At 33.2% G+C, this 26388-nt stretch overlaps 3 protein-coding genes, 1 long non-coding RNA gene and 1 pseudogene across 5 annotated transcripts; 3 read left to right on the forward strand and 2 right to left on the reverse strand.

The window, feature by feature from the left end:
- The first annotated feature begins 1404 nt into the window (after positions 1-1404).
- On the forward strand, positions 1405-4212 carry LOC146937054 (F-box protein SKIP19-like). Its single transcript, XM_085751545.1, has 3 exons — positions 1405-1570; positions 2517-3124; positions 3437-4212. Exons 2-3 carry the CDS (start codon positions 2757-2759, stop codon positions 3996-3998), a joined length of 930 nt encoding a protein of 309 aa, XP_085607671.1. The 5' UTR covers positions 1405-1570; positions 2517-2756; the 3' UTR covers positions 3999-4212.
- A 3449-nt stretch (positions 4213-7661) lies between these two features.
- LOC146937055 (zinc finger BED domain-containing protein RICESLEEPER 2-like) lies at positions 7662-11965 on the forward strand. Of its 2 annotated transcripts, none has more exons than XM_085751546.1 (4): positions 7662-8040; positions 8762-10379; positions 10467-10812; positions 11603-11965. In XM_085751546.1, the coding sequence occupies exons 2-4, from the start codon at positions 8763-8765 to the stop codon at positions 11665-11667; spliced, it is 2028 nt and encodes a 675-aa protein (XP_085607672.1). In that variant the 5' UTR covers positions 7662-8040; position 8762; the 3' UTR covers positions 11668-11965. The 2 variants fall into 2 exon arrangements, with proteins under 2 accessions (XP_085607672.1, XP_085607673.1); XM_085751547.1 differs by lacking the exon at positions 7662-8040 and having other exon boundaries at positions 8841-8979; positions 9203-10379.
- Positions 11966-12545: 580 nt separating this feature from the next.
- LOC146937056 (putative F-box/FBD/LRR-repeat protein At1g78760) lies at positions 12546-25703 on the reverse strand (annotated as a pseudogene).
- LOC146937057 (heavy metal-associated isoprenylated plant protein 16-like) lies at positions 16876-17704 on the forward strand. Its single transcript, XM_085757368.1, has 3 exons — positions 16876-16884; positions 17279-17357; positions 17469-17704. Exons 1-3 carry the CDS (start codon positions 16876-16878, stop codon positions 17627-17629), a joined length of 249 nt encoding a protein of 82 aa, XP_085613494.1. The 3' UTR covers positions 17630-17704.
- Positions 17725-24464, reverse strand: LOC146937058 (uncharacterized). The gene is made up of 11 exons (XR_015032998.1): positions 24458-24464; positions 24018-24193; positions 23527-23552; positions 22074-22107; positions 21827-21912; positions 20685-21087; positions 20148-20261; positions 19814-20051; positions 18626-18720; positions 18297-18481; positions 17725-18210 (listed from the first exon to the last, which is right to left on the reverse strand). It is a non-coding gene; the product is annotated as an uncharacterized LOC146937058 (long non-coding RNA).
- Positions 25704-26388: the final 685 nt, after the last annotated feature.

Consider the following 26388-nt stretch of genomic DNA (forward strand, 5'->3'; position numbering starts at 1 on the left):
GAGTCCTTACCGTACTTTTGCAAGTACAGTATTATTCAGGCTTGTAGGCAGTTGTTCGATTGTAATTTTCAGAACTCTCATGTCGAGTTCAATAGGAGGCAAGCCAATGGGGTCGCTCATGAATTAGCTAGGGTAGCCCCATCTCATGCTAGCTCCCACGTTTATGATGATGTACCGTCATGTATCCGAGACTTGATAGCTAATGAAAAGCAATGAATTTTTTCCTTCAAAAAAAAAAAAAGAATGTGTATTAGTAGTCTATTCCTCTTTCAAAAATATTACTACTAGTCAATAATTAACTAATGCATGGGTTCAAGTGCTAGTTTACCTTGAAAAAGAAAACCCTTTGCTCTTCTATTTTCAATGGCGATGAAAAAGATAACGGATAAATGCAGCAGTAATGTTCTAAATTCCCTTTTATTTTTTTCTCAATACATATTGGAACCTTCATGATCTCAAGTTAAACTAGAAAGAGTGTGACCATTGTTCTTCCTTGTTTTTCAGGTTCAAAACCGTTGAGCATCATCACTATTTATAAACATCCTACAAAACCATTAACCGTTGAGTTCTTCAAAACCAAACTGGCTTCAATATTGAACGTTATGTGATCTCATGTTTTTATCTTTTTATTGTGCTAACGTTTAAAGATTATGAACGGTGTTTTTTTTTTAATTTTGATTTTGATTAAAATTAAAAATATAAATGTTTGTTACTTCCAAGTTATAACAAACCAAAATAACTATAATTATGTATTTCTGTGACACCAACAATTTAACAAAAAAAATATAATCTAAATACTTTTTTTAATGATACTAACAACAATCTTTATTAAATTCTTTTTTTAAAGAAACAATCTTTATTATATTAAAAGTTGTTTAATTGGGATGATGTAAAAGTAAGTATAAATATATTCATTTAGTTTGTTACACTTTTTAAATGATAAAAGAAATCAATATATATATATATATATATATATATATATATATATATATATATATATATATATATAGTTTTTGTTACGTATTTTTAATATTTAAATTTATTCTTATCTATTTGTTATTTGTATTTTAAATTGAAGAAAGAGAAAAAGCCAATAAAAAAAAGAGGAAAGGGTTTTATACATGAGAAATGCTATTTAGTAAGAATTATTTAAGTAAGAAAGAGAAGAATCCACAAAAATAGAGGATTTGACCAATTAAGTTCTGGCTAACCATACATGGGGTAGGGGGGTGATTATTATTTAAAAGAGTTAAATGATGCCACATACAATTCTTGCAATTCTTGCTAAATTCTCCCGTAACATTTAGCAATTTCCTTTATACATAGTATTGAAGTTATAACAAAAAAAGAAGTCAACTGTAACTTGAACTCTATATATGTGTGTGTACGCCTCTAAACCTAATTCACTTCAGTCTGGTAGTGCCGCGCATCCATCTTCATTTCCTTCAATTCTCTCTTTCATTAAATAAGTCCCAATTGCTCTTTGACGTTTCGTTGTCATTACCGCGAGTTTTATTTTCAAATTTCAAGTTTTCCTCGCTCTCTTGGGTTGTGGATTCTCTTCTTTGAGGTAAGAGGGGAGATTATTTTACTCATGAGTGTTTATGCAGTTTTGGATATGTTGCTATTATAAGAAAAATGTGGTGTTGCCATGCTAGAACATTTGGGAATTTAAATGGATTACTAATTAGCATCCTTATCCTTGTCTTATTAATTGGAAAATTATTATTTTAGGTTCATGGTATAGTATGCCTCAGTTTTATAATAATTACATGCAGCTAAGGGTTAAAGGAATATAGTTCTTCCTTCTGGTGCAAACATAGTGTTTGGATTTACATAGTAGTATTATCAAGTTTACTTCAATGCCTAATGGAGATAGATTACTGTTATTTAGGACTATGGCCTGAAGAGGAAAAACAATCAGTAGAGGATAGTTAAGAACGAAAAGAGAAAGTATAGGTAGAATCGGTAGCTTTGTATCGGTGGTTTATATAAGTGGCTAAAAGGTTGACATTGGGATAATAAATTATGAACGATGTACAAAAGTTAAATCTAAGCAGTAAGATCTGATTAATGAGTTGAATTAATTAACCTGGAGAGTAGTGCGATATTGTTGTAGTGATGTTTAGGTCGTTGTTTAGCCGTTGCTTTGAGGTTGTTATGCCGTTGTTAAATGTGGTGTTTGCTTTAATTGCATTCATACTTCCTTGCTGATGAATATTGCCGTTGAGGAATGTTCAGTAAAATAACTCTGACTTTCTACCCTTGATACCACATCCATTTAGAGTCTAGGAATGTATTACATACGTTATTCCTTGGTTAATTCGTGAATGTTTTATTGATTGTATGATTGTCCAAGTATGTTCTTTTGATGACGTTTTTTGTTGTGCTTCCTTATTTGATTTATGCCGAATTTTGTGCCTATCCTTATTGTTTCATACAGTTTCCCCATGTGTAATTATATTCTTACCCCCTTTAATTTATTGTTTTGTTTGCGCACCTTGCTTATGATGCAGATATTCAGGTAGAAGAATAAGCTTAAGCTGCTAGGGCACAGAAGATGGTGTAGCTGGCCGTTTTCGTCTTTTTTTATTCAATCTTTTATATCATCGAGTTGCTCTGAGCTTTTAGATTATCGAGTTGCTCTGATATTGTAACACTAGGGGCGAACTTAATTAATTTCCTTACTTTTTCACTATCGATAAATAGCCAACTAAATCATTACTAACCTCTTCTCACTCAACTAACTAATCACTATGTCGTTGAGTTCTTTAAAGAAAGTGAAAGTTGAAGTTGAAAGCCGAACAACAAAGCCAGACTGGCTTCAACTTCCAACAGATGTCACTGCTAACATACTTTTCAGGCTGGATACATGTGACATACTGAAGAATGCATGTAATGTGTGTCCTCTTTGGTGGAAAATTTGCAAGAACCCTATCATGTGGAAAACAATTCAGATGAGTTCCGGGTTGAATGTCCTTGATTTACCGGATGATGAAGATCAAATTCTTGATTGTTTGGTGAAGATTTGTCGCTATGTTGTTGACCTAAGTTGTGGCCATTTGAAGGACATTTATATTTCTCTATTTGCTACTGATGATCTCCTCAAGTACATTGCTGATAGGTACGTAATTTGTTTCTTTTACTTAAACAATTTGTTATGATCAGTAGTATAAGTAGTAAATCTAGAGATGACAAGTTTCAACTAAAACCTCTTTTGGAAGCTAAAACCTTTCTTTCACTTTAATTAATTCAAACTCATGTCTTAAATTTGAAATTTCATGACATGTAACTTGTTCGTGATGAATAATATTTAAGTAATAGTTATTTTATAAATCACTAATGTACTATATATGATAAATAAAAAAAAATTAGAAATGTGCCTCATATTTGGACAATTTCTCTTTTTATCCAATTTATGCGTCAAATTTTACAGGGCAAGTCAGTTACGATGCATACATCTTTACGACTGCGATAACATTTCAAATGAAGGATTGATTGAACTAGGAATGAAGCTTCCACAGTTAGAGGAGCTGGACATTTCTATGGAACATTTACCTGGATTTTGCCTTTCTGTGAAAATGCATATATATAATAAGCTACCCTCTGAAATTACTGCACAATGTAACGCTGATGCGTTTGCTATTGCAAAAACAATGCCGGGGTTAGCTCGTCTTAATATTAGTGGAAACACGCTGGATGATGTTGGGTTGTTTGCTATTCTTGATGGGTGCCCTCGTCTTGAATCTCTTGACATTAGAAGATGTTTTAATCTTCCTTATTGTGGAAGTTTGGAGGAAAGATGTGATGAACAGATCAAAGATTTACAATATCTTGATCCTTGGGCATATTTTGACTGTTGGAAAGATTGCAAGTGTATTGAACGTTTATATGGAACGAACAGCGAAAATGAAGATTCATCTTATCATTCATCAGATTCTGAGTTTTACAGCGAAAATGAAGATTCATCTGATCGTTCACCTGATTCTGAGTTTTAATGTTGACGTCTAAAGTGTTTGGGAGGCATTATTATCATATTCTTGGCATGATTTTCATTTCCTAGTTAGCAAAATTTCTGTTTAACCTTGTGCTCATGCGTGGCTGGCATGCTTTTATTACTCATGTTATTTTTGTTACAAGATGATTCCTAATTAATGTAAGTTTAATGGTTTTGTTTTCGTTATATATGAACGAGATATTTCAAAAATATTACTCGATCTGTCTTAATTTATTTATTCCGTTTGTATTGTATGCGTTTCTGCTTAGATTTGATCAACAGTAAGGGATTTTCAAAGGCTGCAACCGTGGCCTTTGTTATCCCCGGCCATGTGTTGCAGACAGTAGTGCACTGGTGTAACAGCCAGCTGCAGCACCAACAAAATCAATTGCACAAGCTATGAGTGGCAAAAACATCATCACGTATGTACAGCTCCCTACACCGGCCATCAGAGGGGACACCTTTTGTATCAAAATCTCGCAGGTTGTTTATGAGCAATGAATTGCTAACTGTGAATGTCATCTTCACTGTTGTTTGGTAATGAGTAAAGGCGACAAGCCCTACACGGTCAAAAATTTGTATTCGAAGCTTTCTGAATTGTGGAATGTTGTAGGAAAATGGAGAATGGTGTCTCTTAGGTGTGGTTTTTATGAGTTTCAATTTGCTACTTTTGAGGACCTACGACTTGTTTGGACAATCGGAAATCCTCTGTTTTTCTCAATGGAAGAAGGACTTCACTCGTTCTATACAACACCAAACACATGCCCAAATATGGATTCTTCTGATGGAGGAACCATAAAAATATTGGAGGGATCAAACACTGTGTGAGATTGCCAATGTGTTCGGTACTCTGATCATCATTGATGTTGCCACTCAAAATAGAACTATTGGACACTATGTGCCAGTGTTGGTTGATTTGGATTAATCCAAATGGATTTTGATGAAATTCTTTGTCGAAAGGGAGGAATTCTGCTCTTTACCCAAACGTTTCTGCTCATTCCCAAAGTAAATGTCCATATTGCTCATGCGTGAGTTAACTTGTGCTACGTGAGTTAACTCACGCTAGTGTTAAATTGAGCGTGAGTTAACTCACGCTAGTTTTATATTCCACAGCATTCCATTTCACTTTATCACTGCCACCTTCTTTTATAATTAACATAATTCATTTAACAAATAAGAGTAAGAACCACAGATTCCTTGGCATCTTAGAAGCCTCAATTTCTTAAGATTTTTCCATCTCTTCCATATCCTTCCAATTCCACAATAATCTCCACGGATACCATCAAAACAAGACTTTCCAAATGAAAACAAAATAGACCAGGGACCTCAATTGGATACAAGAGTTAGACAGAGAAATTATTGAAGAGAGTGAATTGACCAATCAAGAATTTGAGAGAGAAATTTGAAAGAAGAACTTGAGGAAATTGCATATGGAAGAAGGGGTGTTGTTGTTGGGGTAGAAGATGAAAGAAGGGTGATAGACAAAATGAATTATTTTAATTATAAAAGAAGGTGACAATGATAAAGTGAAATGGAATGCTGTGGATGTATAAAACTAGCGTGAGTTAACTCACGCTCAGTTTAACACTAGCGTGACTTAACTCACGCCGCGTGACTTAAGTCAAGCAACTTTTTGTACTAGCGTAACTTAACTCACGATGCGTGACTTAAGTCACGCAACTTTTTGTACTAGCGTAACTTAACTTACATAGGGGTAAAATGGTCTTTTACTTTGGGAATGAGCGAAACAATTTGGGTAAAGAGCAGAATTCGAAAGGGAGAGTTATGCTTATGTTGTGGAAGTGGTGTATGAAGGGTTACCAATGTTTTGCTCTCATTGTATTATACTTGGACGTAGGCTGGAAACGAGTCAAGTCGAATTGAATTTGTCTGAGCTCATTTCGACTCGATAAGAATTGGATCAACTTGAATTTTGACTCGAGTTCAATATGAACATTTTTTTTTAACTAGAGTTTGGCTCGTTTATAAAGAAAACAACCTCTTTCAGTTCTTTTGGGCTGACTCTTTCTTTCCTAAATGCCCTTAATTTCGAATACAAAAAACACATGTAACATATAGATAAGAATAAATTAAATATTAAAAAAAAATATAACAAACACGATATGAATATATATATGCTTTGTTTTTCCTTTATCATTTAAAAAGTTTAACAAACTAGATGAGTATATTTATACTTACTTTTTCATTATCCCAATTTTACCCTTAAACAACTTTTTTTATAATAAAGATCGTTGTTGGTGTCATTAAAAAAAAGAATTTAGATTATATTTTTTTTGTTATATTGTTGGTATTATTGAAATAATAATCATGATTAGTTTGAGTTGTTATAACTTGACAACAACAAACATTTATTTTTTTAGTTTTAATCCAAATCAAAATTTTATAAAAATAACACCGTTAATAATTTTTAAACGTTAACGCAATAAAAAGAGCGGAAAGACGGACACGCACATGCCCATCATTTCGCTAGTATAAATAAATACAATGATACACAATGTTTAGAAAAAGTTGCAAAATAGAGGTAATCAAATTACAAAAAAGTTAGTTCTCTTTTTTTAATTTAAAATATAAAAGGAGCAAAAGGTCTATGCCACTGATATAGACTATCAAGAATTCAAGATACTATCCTCGTGTGCTTAACTCATTTGGTATGGACAATGTATAAATATGCAAAATCCGGGGTTCGAAAGGCCAAATGAAAAAAAAGACTATCAAGATACTATCTATGTGAAAAATCTTCAACAACTCCAAACCTGCTTTACCCGAAACATAAAAAGCAAACTAATGAGATAAAAAATCAATTAGACTTAATATTCATAAGAAAATTATATGCAATAAATGCCTAATGACATGGTTACATACATTTAGATACCATATCATCCAAAATTTCAGACACAATAGAACAATAAACAGAATTACATATCTACTCACTTCTCTCTCACAGACAACATAACATATGAACAATATGATTAATTGTTCTACAAATTTCCATGAGAATGGTTTTAAGCATCAACCAAGGACTCTGACACAAAAATCAACGCAATCACAAACAAGATAGGTAACTCTTCGGGTTTGTTTGGATGGAGGATTTAGGATGTGAGAGCTTAATTTTCTTTGTACATAGCGGATACTATAATCAATTAAGCGTGAATGATCTATTTTTTTTTTTTATCATTTATTATGATATTATTTTAAAGGGCCACCCGGTGCACTAAAGCTCCCGCATAAACAGGGTCCGGGAAGGGGTCCCACCAGTTGGTGTATTGTACGCAACCTTACCCTGTTTTTAACACAAGAGGCTGTTTGCAGGACTTGAACCCGTGACCTTTCAGTCACATGACAACAACTTTACTAGTTGCGCCAAGGTTACCCCAGTATCATGATATTATTTTAGTTTTTTTTTTAATATCAAATATATATCAGAATATAAACTTTGTTCTACAAACCCCTCCCCTCCTAAACCCCTCCCAAAAAGGGCCGTAGTATATGTTTGTTTATTGTTTTGGGTGACTTTAAAAACTTAAGAGAAAATATGTTGCACATCAAACAGAAAGCCAAAACAAATACCAATAAAAGGAAAGTAGGAATTAAGAAATGAAGGAGACAATTCAAGAACTCATCAACTTTACATCTACAACTTAAGTTTAGAGCCGTCAATTGAGCCCCAATTCACAAAGCCCCACCTAAAAAGCCCCCACTAAACCCACTAAATATTAAGCCCCCTTATTAAATTAAATTATTTTGATCAAGCCCACAATTTTTTTGTTTTTTAGTGGGCTACGATGAGGGGGCTTTAGGGGGCTTTAGGCCCACTAAAACATCACACTTTCAGCAATTGGAGAGAATTAGAGAGAACACTCGTTCGACAAAAAAACACGAGAAACACAAATTGCAGTCTCACTTCTCCGCCTACCTCCTCCGATCGCCGCCGACTATCGCCGCCGTCTCTCTCCTCTCCTCCGATCGCCGCTGTTTTTGGCTCTCCTCTACTTCTCGCCGCCGTCTCTCCTTTTCTTCTTCAGGTATAACCAAAATCATTCCTTGATTTACGATTTTTAGGTTTTTTTATTTGTGTTTCATAATCGTATTGAGCAAGACTCGATTACAGCGAATTTTATTGAGTAGATCTAGTAGCTTTTGCTTGATTTTTGAGATGAAGCTTGTGATTTTCACACTGATCTGTGATTTTTTTGCTGAAGCTTTTGTTTTCAGATACAGTAGTTTTTGCTTGCTTTTGTTTGATTTTTGAGATGAAGCTTGTGTTTAAATAAGTGATTATGATGATAAGCGCTTGCAAATAAGTTGTTTATAAATAAGTGATTATGATGAAGCATCACATAAGATAAACCTCGAGCATACACTACATGTTCATATGTTGGCTTATAAATAAGTTGTTCAGTGCTCATAGAAACTCCTAGTGATGTCTCAGTGCTGTTCTGTGCTTTCAATCCATTGAATGAATTCAGTCCTGTGATAAACTTGACATTGCTACCTTTCATATGCTATAAGGTAAAGAAAAACAATATGATATTGAATGAAGATAGTGTATGAAATATGATATATGTTATGCTAATTTCATTTCATTCGATACTTCTTTTTTCATTTCATTTGATTTGGCGGTGTCATGTTGATTCATTTCATTGGTTCCTTTTTTCTTATGTTTAAATGCTTCTGTTATGTATTTTATGTTAGCTATCCATAGGTTCAAGTATATAACTTGTTGAAATGTCTATATTATTGTAGTATGGAGCATATGGATATGGATATGATTGGAGAAGGTCAAGATGAAACACAGTCTGTGGCATCTGAGAATAACAACACCAATAAGAAATCAATGTCAGGAGTTTGGAATTTTTTTGAGAAAATCGGTAAAGATATAAATGGCATAGAAAGGGCTGCATGCAATTTTTGCAAGAAAGATTTTGCTATAAAACAAAACCCCAAGTCTAAGAAAAATTATGGTACTTCACATCTCATGCGTCATGTTATTAGTTGCAAAATTATCTTGTCAAAACTTAATAGTCTTGAACAACCCTTTAGCATGACCGAAATCAACCAAAAAACTCATCGTAGTTTGCTTTCGGAAGCTATTGTTGCTCATGATCTTCCTTTTAGTTTTGTTGAGTATGGTAAAATCCGAGAGTGGGTGAAATATTTGAATCCTTCTGCTGAAATGGTCTGTAGGAATACCGAAGTTTCAGATATTGAAAAGATATATGATAGGGAAAGAATGAAGCTTAAGGATATCATGGCTAGGATTCCGAATAGAATTTGCTTAACTTCGGATCTTTGGACAGCAACTACAAGTGAAGGATATATCTGTTTAACCGCCCATTTTGTAGATGAAAACTGGAAGTTAGTAAGTTGTGTTCTGAACTTTTGTAGAATGAAACCTCCACACACTGGTATTGCATTGGAAGCAGCTCTGTTTGATTGCCTAAAGCAATGGGGAATAGATAAGAAGATATTTTCTATTACCTTGGATAATGCTTCAGCAAATGATAACATGAAGGATCATTTGAAAAATCATCTTCGCGTGCAGAGTAATTTAATGGGTAATGGTGAGTTTTTTCATGTTAGATGTTCAGCGCATATACTCAATTTAATAGTTCAAGAGGGTTTGAAAGTGGCAAGTGAAGCACTCTACAAAATCAGAGAAAGTGTGAAATACATTAAATTATCGGACGCAAGGATGGTCAAGTTTAATGATTGTGTCAGTGATGCGGGGTTAAGTGTTAGCATTGGTTTAAGATTAGATGTTTCTACGAGGTGGAACACCGGATATTTTATGCTTGAAAGTGCCTTGCAGTACAGAAAAGCATTTGAGATTTTTCAGGTGGCAGACAGGAACTTTAAACATTGTCCTTCTGATGAGGAATGGGAAAGGGCAGAAAGAATTTGTGAGTTCTTAGAACCATTTTATGATATCACAAACTTGATCTCAGGTTCGAACTATCCAACTGCAAATTTGTATTTTATGCAAGTATGGAAGGTTCAGTGCCTTTTAGAAAAACACAAAGTCAGTGATGATAAAGTGATTCGAGACATGTCCTTGGATATGATGGTGAAGTTTGAGAAGTATTGGACAAATTACAGTGTTGTACTAGCCTTCGGAGCTATTCTTGATCCACGCTTGAAGGATAAATTTTTGAAGTATTGCTATACTAAACTGGATGCTTTAACTGCTGAAGCTAAGCTTGGGAATTTGATGCGAAAATTTAAAAGGTTGTATGAAGAATATGTTAAATACTTTGCTAATCAAAACATTTCCCTTTCTCAATCATCATATGAGTCCATCTCATTGTCTAACCCATCTAGATCCAGTCAGGGGAACAAGACTAAGAAATCAAAGTTTACAAATGTAAGTTTTTTATGCTAACATAGTTATTAAATTTATTTCATCATATATTATTGTTTTTAAATTACTAATATTGATTTAATATATTAGGACTTGCAAGACTTTAAATCATGGAGCTCAAATGAGAGTACATCTGTCCCTGAAAAGAGTGAGTATGATATATATTTTGAGGAGGAATACATGCAAGTTGATGAAGAAAACAGTGAAGAGTTTGATGTACTTCTTTATTGGAAGGTTAATGAAAAAAAGTATCCAGTGCTCTCTATTATGGCACGGGACGTGCTGAGCATTCCCATCACCACGGTTGCATCAGAGTCGTCTTTCAGCATTGGTGGACGTGTTTTAACCAAGTATAGGAGTTCCACGCTTCCAGAACACGTTCAGATGTTGATCTGCACTCGAAGTTGGCTGCATGGCTTTTCAGAAAATATTTCTGGTAATAATACTCTCTGCTTTGCACTTTGATTTTATCTGAAATGGATTCTGATTTGTAGCTGCAATAGTTAATGAAACTGACATGAAGTATGCTATAGATCAATTTGTGAATAAATGCTTCAGGATGTCATAATTTTTGGTGAAAATTATCCAGTGACAAATTACATTTTCTGAACTATTCTGGTGCTTACAGTTTAGTGATTTACACATTGCATTATCCTACCGTGTTATATAATGCATACTCTCTAATTTTAACACTAATGAGAGTGGTGGACTATTTATCTTATGCATCTGAACTTGAATCATATCTGAAATTTCAATGCAGTTATCTAGTTGACAGTTTATATAATAGATGGGAAGATACTTTGCATTAAATTAAAAAGCCAGAATCCTTACATAGTCTTGAACAACCCTTTAGCATGACCGAAATCAACCAAAAAACTCTTGTTTGTATTTAAGTGCTATAAAGTTGATACATCAGTTTGTGGAGACTTGCTCTTTTTAATTTTGTAGTACTTTAACTGAGACTTACATGAAACCTCTTCATGAAATTCTTTAAAAAGCTCAAAAACTCCAAACATGAGTAACATTTTGACAGTTAGGAATGTACATATTTGGTGTTGTACATTTTTACAGCTACGTTTTAGAATAGTGAAAGTGAAACGAATTTGTTCGTGCTTTGCTTAACATATATGCTTTTGTGTTCTTTGTGACCAATATACAGATTATACTCTAGAAAGTAAGAAGTTGTGGTTCTACTGTGTTATATAATGTTGTAATCTTATTCACAGATGAAGATGAAAGTAATACCGAGGATGAGGGATTGACTGATGCAGCTGGTCAAGGGGTTTATTGACTCGTGTTGGAATGAAGCAGAAAAATCGAATGGATTCTTATTGATGTTGAATTTTGTTAGGTGTTGGATTTTGTTGGATAGTAGCACTGTTATTATTGTTATTGATCTTATTGATGTTGAATTTTGTTAGGTGTTGAATTTTGTTGGAAAGTAGCACTGTTATTATTGTTATTGATGTTATGTTTCAAGAAATTGGTGATGTAATATGACACTGAATTTGAATGAGGTATTTTCTTAAGTTGGTGATGTAATAGGACATTGAATTTGAATGTTATTATTGATGTTATGTTTCAAGAAAGTAGCTAAAGTATTTAAATATTCTAAAGGGTTGGTATTGAAAAAAATTAGGAAAGTTTTTTTCTGGAAAAAAGTAAAAAAAAAAAAAAAAGTTTTTTTTTTAAAAAAAAAAACTCGCCGGAGCACCGCCGGTGACCGGAGCGCCGCCGTGAATTGCCGGAGCACCGCCGCCAGATCACAGGCTGCTCCGGCGTTGACCAGGTGTTGACCACAGCCATCAACTAAAAATCTGACAAAAAAAGAGAGTTTTTATTTAAAAATTGGGGCTTTTAGCCCTTTGGGGCCTATTGTTTATTTAATGGGCTTAGCATATTTGGGGCCTATGTGAAATGGGGCCTGTTTTGTTTGCTGCTTTTTAAGCCCCCTTAACATGTGAGCTGGGGCCTAAATGTTGAAGCCCCATCAGATTGACAGCTCTACTTAAGTTGAGACTAGTTCCAATCATGTTAATATACAATTAAAAAAATTCTCCACCATAATTAGTTATAAAAGAGAGACCGAGTGAAACAAAAACACATTAGAAAGCAAACACTAAACCACAAAATTGTGTTTATAACAAGTTTAGTGCACAATTACCTTAATCAATGTATGATATGAACCTTCGCAGACGGTGCGGTTTGAAGCAAAAAGTCCACTATTCCATTCAGCACTATGGATGGAGGTCCGAGCACTTTTACTTTCAGTAATTTCAAGTTACACAAGGAAGAGAACTCAACCTTCAATAAATCAGGAACTAAGGAGAGTGGTCCAGAATGAAAGTTAGGATCAATTTAATGAACGTAATTTTTTCTTTTTTAGAAAAATTAGAACTATAATAAAAAAGGAAGCATTTTAAGAAAAACTAGTTACAAACCCGTGCTTCGCACGGGGTGGATTGCTTTTTTTCGGATAATTTTGTTGGCAAACACATATTTGTTAATACGCTTAAAAGTAAACTGATTCGAAATATAGATATTACATGCATATAAATATAAAAAATCATGATCCATAACATATCAAATCCTAGATAGGTCTACCATAAACGAAACCAAAACAGAAGTTATACAACATAGATTCTAAAGTAGTTGTGTTTGATGGATTACAAAGTTAAATTTCCAAAATGGCCTCATCATCTTCAATTCCAAAAGTAACCACTACCTTTCGTTGTTTACTGGTCGCGGATGTGTCTGACGTACATTTTGGTTGGTGGATCTTTCAAATCAAAGATCAACTTGTCACCCTCTTGTAAGTCGCGGTCTATGACGAAGTCAGACCATTCACCACCTAAAGATTTCTCAGCATTCCTCATGTCAGCAGTTGTTACCTTGCAATTATATGTCTTGTGTGTCTCCACATCCTCTAAAGTCAAAAACCAAGAATAAAAGAAAATTGTCAAATAATGGATGATAATTACTATAGCCAATTTTGAACATCTAAATTTATTTGAATCCTAAAATAAAGGGGAATGGAGAGAAGTTTCTTTGTAACACTCTTTATGGATCTTACGCAATTTTTTTATTTTTTTTATGGTTGAAGCGAACGTTATAGTTCGAGTATCCGCTAATAAATACTGTTACAAACTAAGTATTTGATCTCATATAATCCATTAGATACTAAGTTGTTAAATATTGGTTACATAAAATTATTCATGCTTTTTGATAAGAGAAACAAAAATACAAATAAAAAACCTTATCTGTAATAATTTACACACAATCACAAATCGCAACAAAGATATATGATGACCATGGTTTTTCCATGTCACTTGAGAGTTAAGATAGTGGTTCAAAGCTTTATTCCTTGAGGATTTAGATAGTCATGTCAAGGCCTTTTAGAGGGATGGTAATGGGTTTAGTGACACGAATCTGATACTTCCACAAAATCATAATAACCTCCCAATAATGCTAATGCTAAGTTATTGTTTCTTATTTCGCTATCAACATATGGATATTCAGGTTCGCTAATGAGTTATTCACCGATTCCTGTGTATATAAAGTGGTGACTAATTAATATTTAAATTTTTGAAGTATGGTTGCTAAATGAAAATTAAAGCATATATAATCGACGGTTTGAATAACGTATCCTTTAAAAAATTTGTTCCAAAGGAAAAATGAGCATCTTACGGAATATTGCACAAACATTAGATCTCCTCCTTGGTTCAAGATTAAATTCACTATCAGAGCATGTGTTACCAACATTTGTCAAGCTATCCACCATCATTTTTTCAACAAAATTTACATTACTTTGAGTTTCCAAATTTTCCACCACAGTTGCTCTAACATGTTCGGTTTCGGATGTCTTCGAAATTGTCATTTCATTTTCTTGCGCTTTCGAAATAGTCTTAAGTCTTATCATGGTCTGCATTCTCAGCTTTCATCGAACTTGTTTTCTCAAACATCTTGTGCAATTTCAACATTTGCTTCATGATCAGCATTTTCTTTTGCAGTTTCGGCATATGCTTCATAATCAACACTTTCATCTGCAGTTTTGGCATTTACTCATGTTTAGCATTTTCAATTGCAAATTTACAATCTTGACATTTGACATTAGCATTTGGATTACACTCACAGTTGTAACTTATCAATAAGAGTTTAGTTACTTAAGAATACTCCATATTGATTCGAGCAGATGCAAATACTGAAAGTAGCCATATGTTAGAGGTTCAATACTAAATCCTATCAAGAAAATATTCTTTGAGTATTCTTAATACACCAATGATCAACCATCAACTCTACTTGTTTTGGATGAACCATCGAATCACTTAGATATACCTTCTAAAGAAATGGTTGAGGTCGGTCACATTTTTTTTTTTTTTAAAATTTATCCGTATTTTAAAATTCTTTGTTATATGTTTGAATGAGTTATATTTAAAAAATTATTTAAACTTTGTGGTAAGAAAAACCAAAATACAAATGCAAAACTTCATCTGCATAAAGTTACACACAATCACACATCACAACATACGTATATCATGACCAACCTTTTTCTATATGGTCCTGCAGTCTACATTATTTTTTCTTACTATAGATAGCAGCCCAAATTGGGCACTTTGCATTGTAGGTCAATTTCCCAATTCTTGAAAGCTTGATTGCTATCAAATCTCACCTCATATATCACAAAATTTCAGTAACACCTACTGCACATAGCAAATATACGGAATTTAGTTATTTTAAGACTTCAGACAATATAACAGCCAAACATCAAAGGTTTGATTTTGTTAAAATCAAACCTTTGATGTTTATTAAAAAATAAATACTTCTGATTTATTATTTAAAATCTCAATAAATTATCAATAATTGAAGGATTTTTTGAGAAAAAATAAAACTATATATATATATATATATATATATATATATATATATATATTTGTGTGTGTACGCACGTTAGATTATTTAATTTTCAATTGTCTAAGATGGTTCGGATCTCATCTAGTTTAACCGGTTATGGGATCACATTTAACCATATAGTCATGAGAGGAATTTTTTTATCGTATTTTATAATTCTATCAAGCTCGAGATATTAGTTTTTTTTTTTTTGAAGGGAAACTCGAGATATTAGTATTTATGCACTTTTAGTATAAATTATTGTATTAAGGAGGAATTAATTCATTGGCTGCGGATGATAAAGGCAAGGCAATTATGGTGTCAATGTTTATGATATGCTCTCGGAATTAATTAAATATATGCTCTCGCAATTACACCCATGATGGAGTGCACGTTAGGGTTGTTAAACTTGGAAGATTAGGATCGGAATGACAATTAATGTGTAGCCATGCAAGTGGCAAAAAATAACACTGCAAATGTAAGCTCAAACCTACGGTTTCAGCATTTTTTACTGGCAAAGTCATGGTTTCCCGGTCTACTGCTAAGAGTATTGAGTATCATTAGTTGAGATTGTCAAAATTTGGATAACCCGAATGCAAATACTAAGCTCAAATGTCTCGTTTTGTGCCTCAAACTTACCGTTTTAATTCAATCAAATAAAGTAGTGAAAATCTACTTGCAAAGCATGAAGTATATATTTGGTATTACAGTGTGTGTGTGAGAGAATCATGGCGGATGCCTTGATTCCGACACACTTGTCGTGATACCAAACATACCCTAAGTTTATCTCTTATTTTCCCTTGTTGCACAATAATTTTGATGAGTAAAAGTCCTAAGCTCAAGAGACATATGATGGTCACTCTCATGTACTCATGTTCCTTGAATTTGGAAGTCCTAAACCTTCTATATGATACACATTGGACAATCAAGCTAAAATGATATTCAAGTAGGAATCGATAAAAAAAAAATTAGGGTTACTCTCACCTTGCTAGAGTTTTTAAGAGTAAAAGTCATGCAATGACTCACACCTTAAAAGGGGTGCTTACATTTACATGCATTGTTATTTTCAAAACTTGAGATGAATTTCAATTTGCTTTACATATTTGATTATCAAAGAATCCACTTAGTCTAAACTTCCCTTTATTAATGAAATGAAGATCAAGAAAGACAAACTACAAAACAGGATGGATGGCCAATCCAACCCACCACCCTCACTTAAATAATTTTTGTGTGACCATGCTCTTCAAGTAACTGTTTAGTGTTTAATTAACTTAGAACATAAGAATTTCAAAATCATATATCCAGCCCATGTAAGGCCTCCTCTTTGCTAGTTTAAGCCTTGGTCTCAAGAAGCTTGTCAATCATGTCATCAGCTTCTTGAATGGTGGTGATGGTCTGGGCACTTTCTTCTTCCACACTAATGCCAAATTCCTCCTCAAGTCCTATCACAATCTCAACCTGCACAATTTGAAATGTAAATCTGAATAATTGGTAAAAGATCGTAAAATGTAAACCAAACACTGTTCTGATTTTCCTGCTATGAATCAAATAATCACATATAGCACGGTAACAAAGCTTCTTCTAATCCATTTATTTATATCTCATAAGTATTATGGCTAAGGTAATGAATAATTTAACTCCTGCTAAGTAGTGTTACCTCCTTTATTTAAAATATATAGTTAGTACATTTCTTACATATATATAATATAAATTCAATTAACGTACCTTCTATTATATATCCTTTGCTTGGAAATTGAGAGGGAAAATGTAGGGAAAGAGGGAGAAGAATGCTTATGATTGATATTTTTGTTTATATTTGTATCATTATAATAAGTGAACAATATTTGAAAAACTTAACAAAGTCCACCAAAACTTTCGAAGAAAAGATTAGTATATTAATCTTCTTTATTAGTTCACATGATATGTTAGTTTCTATGACTTGATGAGCTAGAGAGTTGGTGGTGACTTTCAAAACAAAAGTTAATTATATATCTTTGATTGTGAAATGTTTGCAGCAAAAGATAGTGATCAAGGTGTCAATGAACAACCAAAAATCAAGGTCCAAAGCCATGAAGATTGCAGTTGGAGTTTCAGGTAATAAAATTCACTGATTTTGTCACCATTAATTATTTTTAATTCAAAATCAGTTCAAAACCATAGCTTAATTATCCAAAGTCCAAACTAATCATGTGCAGAAATATTCAGGAGTGGAAAGTGCAGCTATAAAAGCAGATAGCAAGGATCAAATAGAGATAACAGGAGAACAAATAGACTCAGTTAGACTCACATCTCTGCTAAGAAAAAAATTTTGTCATGCAGAATTGGTGAGTGTTGGTGAAGTGGAAAAGAAAGAGGAAAAGAATTAATTTAACACATTCCAAACAGCACATATATAAACACATAGCTTCAACCCAATTTTTTTGATAGTAACAAAACTTCCGAAACTGGATTGCCTCACTCATAAGAAACCAAAAATAATTAACATAAACTCACATAAATCTTACACATTACTTTTCAAGGACTCAATTGAGAGCCATACTCACGGTATAGACACTAAAAGACTACCACTTCACATCATATTTCCATTACAACTAACCTTTCCTGGTTCAGGACATGCTTGTGTGACATTTACTAATTGGTTTAGACACACATATATAATATATAATGAATGAGAAGAAAACAGAAAGGGAAATCCTTTGGATTTGCAAATTAGAACTACCCACTATATATTCTTGGATTTTAGAGTTATCGGAATCGAATGACCAAGAAGGCTTAGATAAGCTCGTGGCATGACTATGTTTAGAGCCATTGTCTGTTGTCTTCTTACCACCTACAGTTTTGGAGGCAGCCGGTGGCTTGGATGCGCGTACCAACCTCTTAGGGGCATCTGCTTTCTTCATAAAAGAGATAGATTGAGAAAATAATGAACTACCCATGATAGGAGAAACTGTAGAAGATAATTTAAAAGAAAACAACAATGTTTCATAATAGTGATAGAAATTATCAAATTTGACTTGCAAATTAGAACGGCACATTATAGATTCTTGGATCATAGAATAGAACTACCGGAATCTAATAACGGAGAAGGCATAAAAGAGGTCATCGCATGGCTATTTTTAGAGCTAAACCCGCTGCCTTCTTACCAACAGTTTTGGTGGTAGCTGCTTTCTTCTTAAAAGAGACGGATTGAGGAAATAATGAACGGCCCAGAAGAGCACCTGGAGAAGAAAATTTAAAAGAAGACAATAGTGTTTCAGAAGAGAAATCCAAATTATAAACATTAATTTGGAAATTAGAACTACTCATTAATAGCCCTTGAATGCTAGCAATGTAACACACTAATTATAGTTGAGAATACTCACCGCCGATCGCTCCATACATTCTGCATGTCTACTAATATCTCGAAGAGGTAATGTTCGATGATCAAGATAATCATCTTCCAGCACAGCCTTATCCACTATGAAAATGAAAATACTTTCAGAATAAGTATGTAAAATATAATAATCATGGACAACAGTTAAAAAATTGCCTGGTAAGTTTACCACATCTTTTTCTTCACCGAGATCAATGCGGAACTTTTATAATGTGTTCTCCTATTTACACACATACTCTCTAACTAACTGACTGACTATAACAACTCTTAACTACATTAACTACTCTAATTAGCCATTAGACAAATGAATTTTTATAAGCACATTCCCGAAAATACAGTGAAAATGGATATCAATTGTCTACAAAACTAAGTGTCATTCTAATTTCAATTGTCTGCTAGCACCGATGAAGGGCATTATAGAAACAATAACAACAAATACAGTGCATGTGATTGAAGATTGCTTATATTTGAGAGTAAAAAAAGTCAAGTAAAACAACAAAAACAAAGCAATTTGCATCGGTCAACAAAATGGTAAAGTAAATAAATTTATTTATCTTGGTTGTTGGCTGGGGTAGAGAACATGCTATTATGAATTCTGATGCAGCTGAGCCACATATTACAGTAATGACTCTGAACTGTATGTAAAATTATAAACAACCTGCAGAAGAGGTAGCTATAGAAAAAGGTTGATATATATTCTGAGACAGCAGTGAAGTCAACCACGTTTGAGACGCCGGAAAGCAAAGTTGTTGCTTTCAAAAAGTTATATGTGCTTATTATATAGGTGCATGGTCTCAAATATTGCTCATGTTTTTCATGAGAGATATACTATTCTATCTGCCAAGATACGATTACTTTATGAATACTAATCATGGTAGTTAGAGATGCTATACTTTATGTATGTGCTTCCGGATGTTACACATATAAGGAGAGGTCTGATGCATAAAATAGAATACTTATTCTGATAGTTACATAAGCTAACAACTATTATTTCTTCAATTTATCTTAGAACCTCAATTCGTAAACACATAAACCATACTCAGCGATAGACACTAATTATCAAAGGTATTCATCAAACTGATATAAAATTTCAAGCCGTTTAAAGAAAAATACTGTTATGATTGGAAAATATTTAAACTGTGATTATATATAAGTTTTTTAATGAAATATAAGTTACCTTGAGGTGTAACTTATATTTGTAGTAGGTTACTTTGTAGGCTCTCTTTTATATATGTTGTTACAGGATGATCCATATCTCATATATACCAAGTTTTTGACATTCTTCAAATGATGTCCACACACCCTTCATATCAAATTCCACAATCTCTGATACTTCAATAGGGTATTTAACTTCACCTGGTTTAGTAATTGGCCAATGGATCAAAATAAGGTCTAAGTATTTTAGTTGAAGAGTCCTGCAAAAACAAACACGTATACATTCAAATCAATATTCATAATTCATGAACAAAACTACAAATATAGCTAATTATTGAAGTTTTTTTTTTAATTACCTTCGAGATTTCTGCAGAGCAGGAACAATGAGCTCATGATGATTATCAATAACCCATAATTTAGAAGTAACAAAGATATTGATTCAGCTGATAGATTGCAAGCAGCAGCATGTTCTGAAAACATTGAAACCATGGAAAAAGAGACACCAAATTTCAAACATTGAACAAAAGAAGAGCAAAAACAACAAATTCTTTAGCAACTTTTAGAAGCTTTAACTTTATATATTTTTCCATCTCTTTCACACTTAATTTGTTATCAAATTCAATATTTTTTAAAACCCCATTTTGAAAATTCAAAACTCATATTGGATTGGAAATTCTGGAAGATACAGGACATTTTGAGCTTAAAAATGCAATCAAAGCAATGAATGAATGATGATAAGGTCATTTTTTTCAATTGCATGCCAGAGTGTCTGTGACTCGAAAGTTGCAACGGATATATGACATGGAAATCAGCATATTTTGTTACGAAATATCTATATACCATTTTTACTCAATTATTTTGAAACAGTAATAAAAATTTGATCCTTTACATACTTGTTCTAGATCAGATGCCTCAAAGGTAGGAATTACAATTTCCTGGATAGCCACCAGAAAGTGTGATCAACAATGCAACATAAAATGTATTGTAAAAATATGAAACGAAATGAGCATCTATCAGCTGCAAAACAAAATTGTGAGGATAAACATAATGTGCCATTTCACATCTCATTTCAAGAACCAATCATCCATCTATTGACCAGAATTTAACATTTAATCAAAATTCATTAAATTGATTTTTCTTCATAACATAAAAAAAATATATGTAAGTAATTACTTGATGGCTAAATATAATCAAAATTAAGAACCAAAACACCAAAGTCAACCTGCACAATGCTCCCAGGACGGCCACCAAGATCATCTTCCCTTCTGTCAGATCTCAACCAATCTGCAGCAACCACTTCCATAAAAGCAAGTGGTCAAATTTCTGGAAAATATTAGACATTTAAGAACCTCAATTCTGCTATCAATTGCTAATTCTTCAAAAACCATTTCAAAAAAATGAGACATCATGATAACTTCGAATCCTGCTTATTTCAAACCACTGCATCCAACAATTTCTGAACCATAAACATCAAAACCTTATATATCATGAAATCACTAACATTTTACTCAAAAGAAAAAACACTAACATTATCACATAACTAACAACTTCCTAGTTTCTTTCTCATCTCCTTTGTCACATTATCCATCAACCAAACCTCAATACACTGTGTTTCTACTGACCTCAGTCAAATGAACCAAATTCAGAGAAAAAGCTATATCTGCGCCAAGGCCACAAAAATATCTTGTACGAAATGATCATAAATTTGATGCAGCCATGATCAATTTGCAATAATTTGTAAAAAATATTCTTATAACAAATATTTATAGTCAAACCAATCAATTTTGAAGAGGCGCAAACCAAACAACATTGAGCATTGGAAAGTGCTTGCCTTCAAAGTTGAAACTTTATGCAATAAGAAAATCACTCTAAAATAATTCAAATAAATCACTCTAAAATAATTTTTAAGTATCATAGCAAAGTATAACAAATATAGCCTCCATATTTGAATATTAGATCTTAATCCTGCACCCAAAGAATAGAAGCTAAAAACAATGATTATTCAAATTCAGATAACATATAAAGTAATATTTACCATATCATGATAATTATGTCTAAAGTTAGATTGTTTCTTTTCATTACTTTGTTCAGTACCTTCTTCAACTTTCTCTACTCCATCTCCTGTCACCAAAAAAAATAGGAACTAAAATAACAACAACAATCTTTTTCAACCTAACCTTCAGAAACACATAAAATCAAGCAACATATAAGCAAAACTGAATTTTGAATTCTCTTAGAACTATACATAGACTAACATTTTGTAGGCTGATCAAAAGACTTACCTCATTCCTAACCTTCATCAACAACTCTATAAGCCTGCCAAGTAATATTAGAGAAAAACATAATTTAGAATTTCAATTAATGAAATGCAAATAAGAATGTAATTAAAGCAAGAAAAATGGGGAAGAATCATACAATTTAATCCTATATATCCTCAAGTCCTAAACTTATAGAAGCAGAACCCACTATGCTTTTAGTACATCCCAAGTAACATCAGAAGGACTCAAAACAACTTACTAATCTTCACACTAAAATCCAAACTGAAAAGGTAATTGATAGAGCCAGAGAGTTAGAAACTCATCTGGACAATATTTTGGATAACGAAGATGGTGGAGTCAAAGAGCAAAATCATCTTGGCTTCAAAATGGTGTTAAAAATACTGATCAAAGTCATGTCAAAGACATAATAAAAGTAAAATTGAGATTCACAATGATGTTAATGGTGTTGCTACTAATGTCGCAGAAATTAGGAACATGCTAATCAGACATTTTCAAGACATCTTCACTTCAAGCAATCTAAATAACACTGAGGAGTCTACTCAAGTGTTCAAGGGAAAATCACTGATAATTTGAAGAAATTATTAAAGATGGAGTTTCCAGAGGAAGAAATCAACCAAGCCATAAAAAAACATGAAACCTGAGGCTATTTTTTATCAGAAATTTTGGAGCATAAAGAAGGAAGTATATACATGGCTTTAGTTATCCTCAATGGTAATGATGAGGTCAGATTCATAATTTTGCAATAAGAAGTAAATAATTTATTTTACATAATAAATCAAAAGAACCTCTAAAACAAATAACTCAAAAGAAAACATTAATCAACCTTTAAAACATACACTCATATAACAATTGAGACAATCACATATGGTGTACTATAATTGAGACAATTGAGTGAAAGGGTCACTTGTTTAAAGAAAAAAGATACTATAATTCTGTGTAACATAATGTCAGACATAATTTTGAATAAAAAAGATACTATAATTTTACTAAATTCATTTTTTTACTATATGAATGAATGAAAGAAAGTCTAACATAATATCAGAGATGTGTGAATCAAATTCAAAGAAAGTTAGGGAAATTAGAGCTGATCCAATCCAGTTAACATCATAATATTAACATCTAAGTTTCTCTGAATATAGCGTGAAAGCAATGAGACTACAGAGATTACTTATGATGGAGTTCTAAATTTCTAACTGGATCTACGGCATATCTTTCATGATTGAAGCATATTGACTGCAAATACAGAAACAGAAGAAATTTGAGCATTCATTTTAACAGGCAATGCTTTTTTAACACACTTAAAAACAAATCTTCAAACAAAATCAAAAAAAAAACCAATTCAATAACAAAAACATCATGTCTGCTTCTATACCAATTTTAATAATAAAACAATTTTTAAAGCCACTTTTAACTACCACATATGTAACTGGTCTTATATCAAAATATTAATACATACCCAAATACACTTGTTTTCCACAATCCCTGCATCACAAACAGAACCAAAACAACATTCAAATTCATATTTGATGATAACCCAGAAAAGCAATCAACATCAAGAACATAAAACCCCAAGATTTCTATTTCAAACCTAATATTTGTTGTGATGAACACAATCTACCAGAAACAAAATTTCAACCCCAAACATAAATCACATGCAAGTTTGAATTTTGATAATAACCCAGAAAATAATTCAACATCAAGAACATAAATTCAATAAAAAATATAAACCCGAAGAGGATCACTTTAGATTGCAAACAGCTCTTAATCCTATTCCAATTACCAATAGAGGACATGCATGACTTTAGATTCATGAAAAACAAAACAAAACGGAACAACAGATCGGAGCCGGCCGGAAAATTGGTAGACGGCGGTGGTGGGTTGAAGGAGGAAAGGGAGAAACGCGTACAGAACAGAGGGAGAGGGGGAAAATAACAATGAAGAGGATACCTCTGATGCAAATCGGTGTAGATCGGAGTGTTGGACGGCAAGGTCGACGGCGGCGACCCTTTCTCTCTTTCGCCCCTCTCCTCTCCGTCGACCCCTCTCTTTCAGCTCTTTCTCTGTTCCCGTTTCTCTCTTTTCTCTTTTCTCACAAACATACCTGTTGATTTTACCAAAATGCCCTTCTCTCAAATTATAGGATTACCAAAATGCCCTTCAGAAGGGCAAAATGGTAATTTCTACGGACATTAATTTTCTTCTTTAGTTTAGTAGATAATAGAGTAAAAACTAAAATGAAACGCCTAAAATATTCTCAAACCAAGCAGGCCCTATAGTACTAGAAACCTAATTAGGTTATTTTATTTCATTCCACTCCATTCGCTATGCCATTTCTAGCAATCGAAATGTATGCTCAATGAATTGTTACAAAAATCTATCAAACCAACCAAACATGTTTTACGATACCTGAAGAGTACTTGAAGGGACTATCAATGATTTTATATTAGTGAGCTCGACCAGCCATTGGAGTAGAACCAATGGAGTATCCACGAGACTAAATGACCCCATTGGTACATTAATACTTGCATCTTTCAAAGAAGAGAGATTGCACTTGCTTCCACATAGTTTTTGAACAGGAATGCCCGTAAAATCAAAGCTACAAAGACTTGGACTGTCTAACTCAACTTTGCTATAGGATCCATTTCTATAGTAAAATTGGCAAGTGTAGCACTTGATATGTAGAGGTTTTGTGCATCAAGAACTTTACAATTCCGAATGACCAAAGTATTCAACCTGCTTAATTCAGAAAAAGGCTCGGCGCAGCCATTACCGCCATCATGAAAAACAAAGTACTCTAAAGACAAGGTGGTTAATGCAGGCAAATGAAGTGTATTAGGAAATTGTGCACGAAAAGAAATATGGTGATCAACATAAAGTTCAAGAGAAGTTAAAGTGTGACATGAAAAAAAGCAAGGTGGAAATCGTTGAATATCACGAGTGGCGTTAATTTCAATTCGTAACCGTTGGACATTGCGTGAAACAGCATATTTGACAACCCTTCTGAGCAGTGGCGCAGGCACCACCCAGCTAGGCTGGGCTGTAGCCCAGGCTCTACTGCTGCTTGCTTTGTAAAAGCCCAGTCCAATGCCATTTTTCCTACTTAAAATTATTCGAACATTCACTCGGAAGAGGTCGCGGAAAGGGCATTTACCGCCTAATTTTATTTAGCACGCTATTGGCATGTTATATTTCATCTTTCTTATTTAAAATTGTACTTTTGTTGAAAAAATGACGAACCTATTTTATTTTGATTTATGACTATTTATATATATTATGTCACATATGAATTTGCGATAAACTTTTTGCCCAGGCTCTATAAAATTCCTGGCTCCGCCACTGCTTCTGAGTAGGTAAGGCCCCCAATAACCGTGGCGCTGAAAATCGAGTGTGTGCAATGCTGTTGACGTTCTGCGAAGAGACAAAATACGAAGCATGAATTTTATAAAACACTTGTAATTCCTAAAGGACGAAGAACTTAATGTTAGGGTTGGAAGATGCTTCCAGAGATTCTTCCATCTCTTGGACAGTATGCAAGTTTGAACGGCGTATTTGACGTCCAAAAACGACAATATGACAAGTAAGAGAGAATCGGGTAGGTCACCGAGGCGATCCTTGTTATTTGCTCGCTTCATTGTCTCAGAAAGAATCTGTGAATTAGAAACAATTCAGTGTCCCGAAGTTTTGAAAACTAAAATAAATAAAAGTGTCTTTGATTGCAATGGGAAAGGAAAGATACCTACCTCAATGGTTTGATTGTGCGATCACAGCGTAGAAGAAAGGTCTTGAATCTCTTGGTATATGGATATACGAACGCACCTGAGATAAACACTAATGGGTTAGTATTTATATAATTAAGAAAAGAAAAATATAAAATAAAATAAAAGCAGAGGTGTTCAAAACCGAACCAATCTAATAGAAACATCGTAAACCGAACCAACTCAAACTGAAACCGCAACCGCAAAAAATCACATTTGGTTCGGATGTATTCGAATGATTTTTTTACTCAACCATATGGTTTGGTTTGGTTTACGGTTTTTATTTTACCAACCAAACCAAACCAAACCAAACCGCAACATAAGAAAAACACTAATTAAACACATGACACCTAGACCAATACTTATAGAAGCTTAATGAAAACTTTTATAAAATGACATTTTTTTTCTCTTGATAAGTTTCTCCTTTGTTTTTTATTTCAAAAATGTATTCATGTTTTACTTGAAATTTTAGTGAATGTTTAAATCTTAATCTTTTGTATTTCTTACAAAATATGATTACTTTTTGTTCACGTTTTAAATTTGGTCTATGTAGTTGGGAAATT

The sequence above is a fragment of the Medicago sativa genome, chromosome 3 (assembly GCF_051527215.1).
Source record: "Medicago sativa cultivar Bolivia chromosome 3, Bolivia_mono, whole genome shotgun sequence".
NCBI classification, from domain to species: domain Eukaryota; kingdom Viridiplantae; phylum Streptophyta; class Magnoliopsida; order Fabales; family Fabaceae; genus Medicago; species Medicago sativa.

Coding starts and splice junctions, on each gene's coding strand:
- LOC146937057 (XM_085757368.1), top strand. Junction 17,358..17,468: donor GATTGCAGTTGGAGTTTCAG/GTAATAAAATTC, acceptor AGAAATATTCAG/GAGTGGAAAGTGCAGCTATA.
- LOC146937055 (XM_085751546.1), top strand. CDS start 8,763: ATGGAGCATATGGATATGGATATGATTGGAGAAGGTCAAGATGAAACA. Junction 10,380..10,466: donor AGAAATCAAAGTTTACAAAT/GTAAGTTTTTTA, acceptor TTAATATATTAG/GACTTGCAAGACTTTAAATC. Junction 10,813..11,602: donor CTTTTCAGAAAATATTTCTG/GTAATAATACTC, acceptor TCTTATTCACAG/ATGAAGATGAAAGTAATACC.
- LOC146937054 (XM_085751545.1), top strand. CDS start 2,757: ATGTCGTTGAGTTCTTTAAAGAAAGTGAAAGTTGAAGTTGAAAGCCGA. Junction 3,125..3,436: donor CTCAAGTACATTGCTGATAG/GTACGTAATTTG, acceptor CAAATTTTACAG/GGCAAGTCAGTTACGATGCA.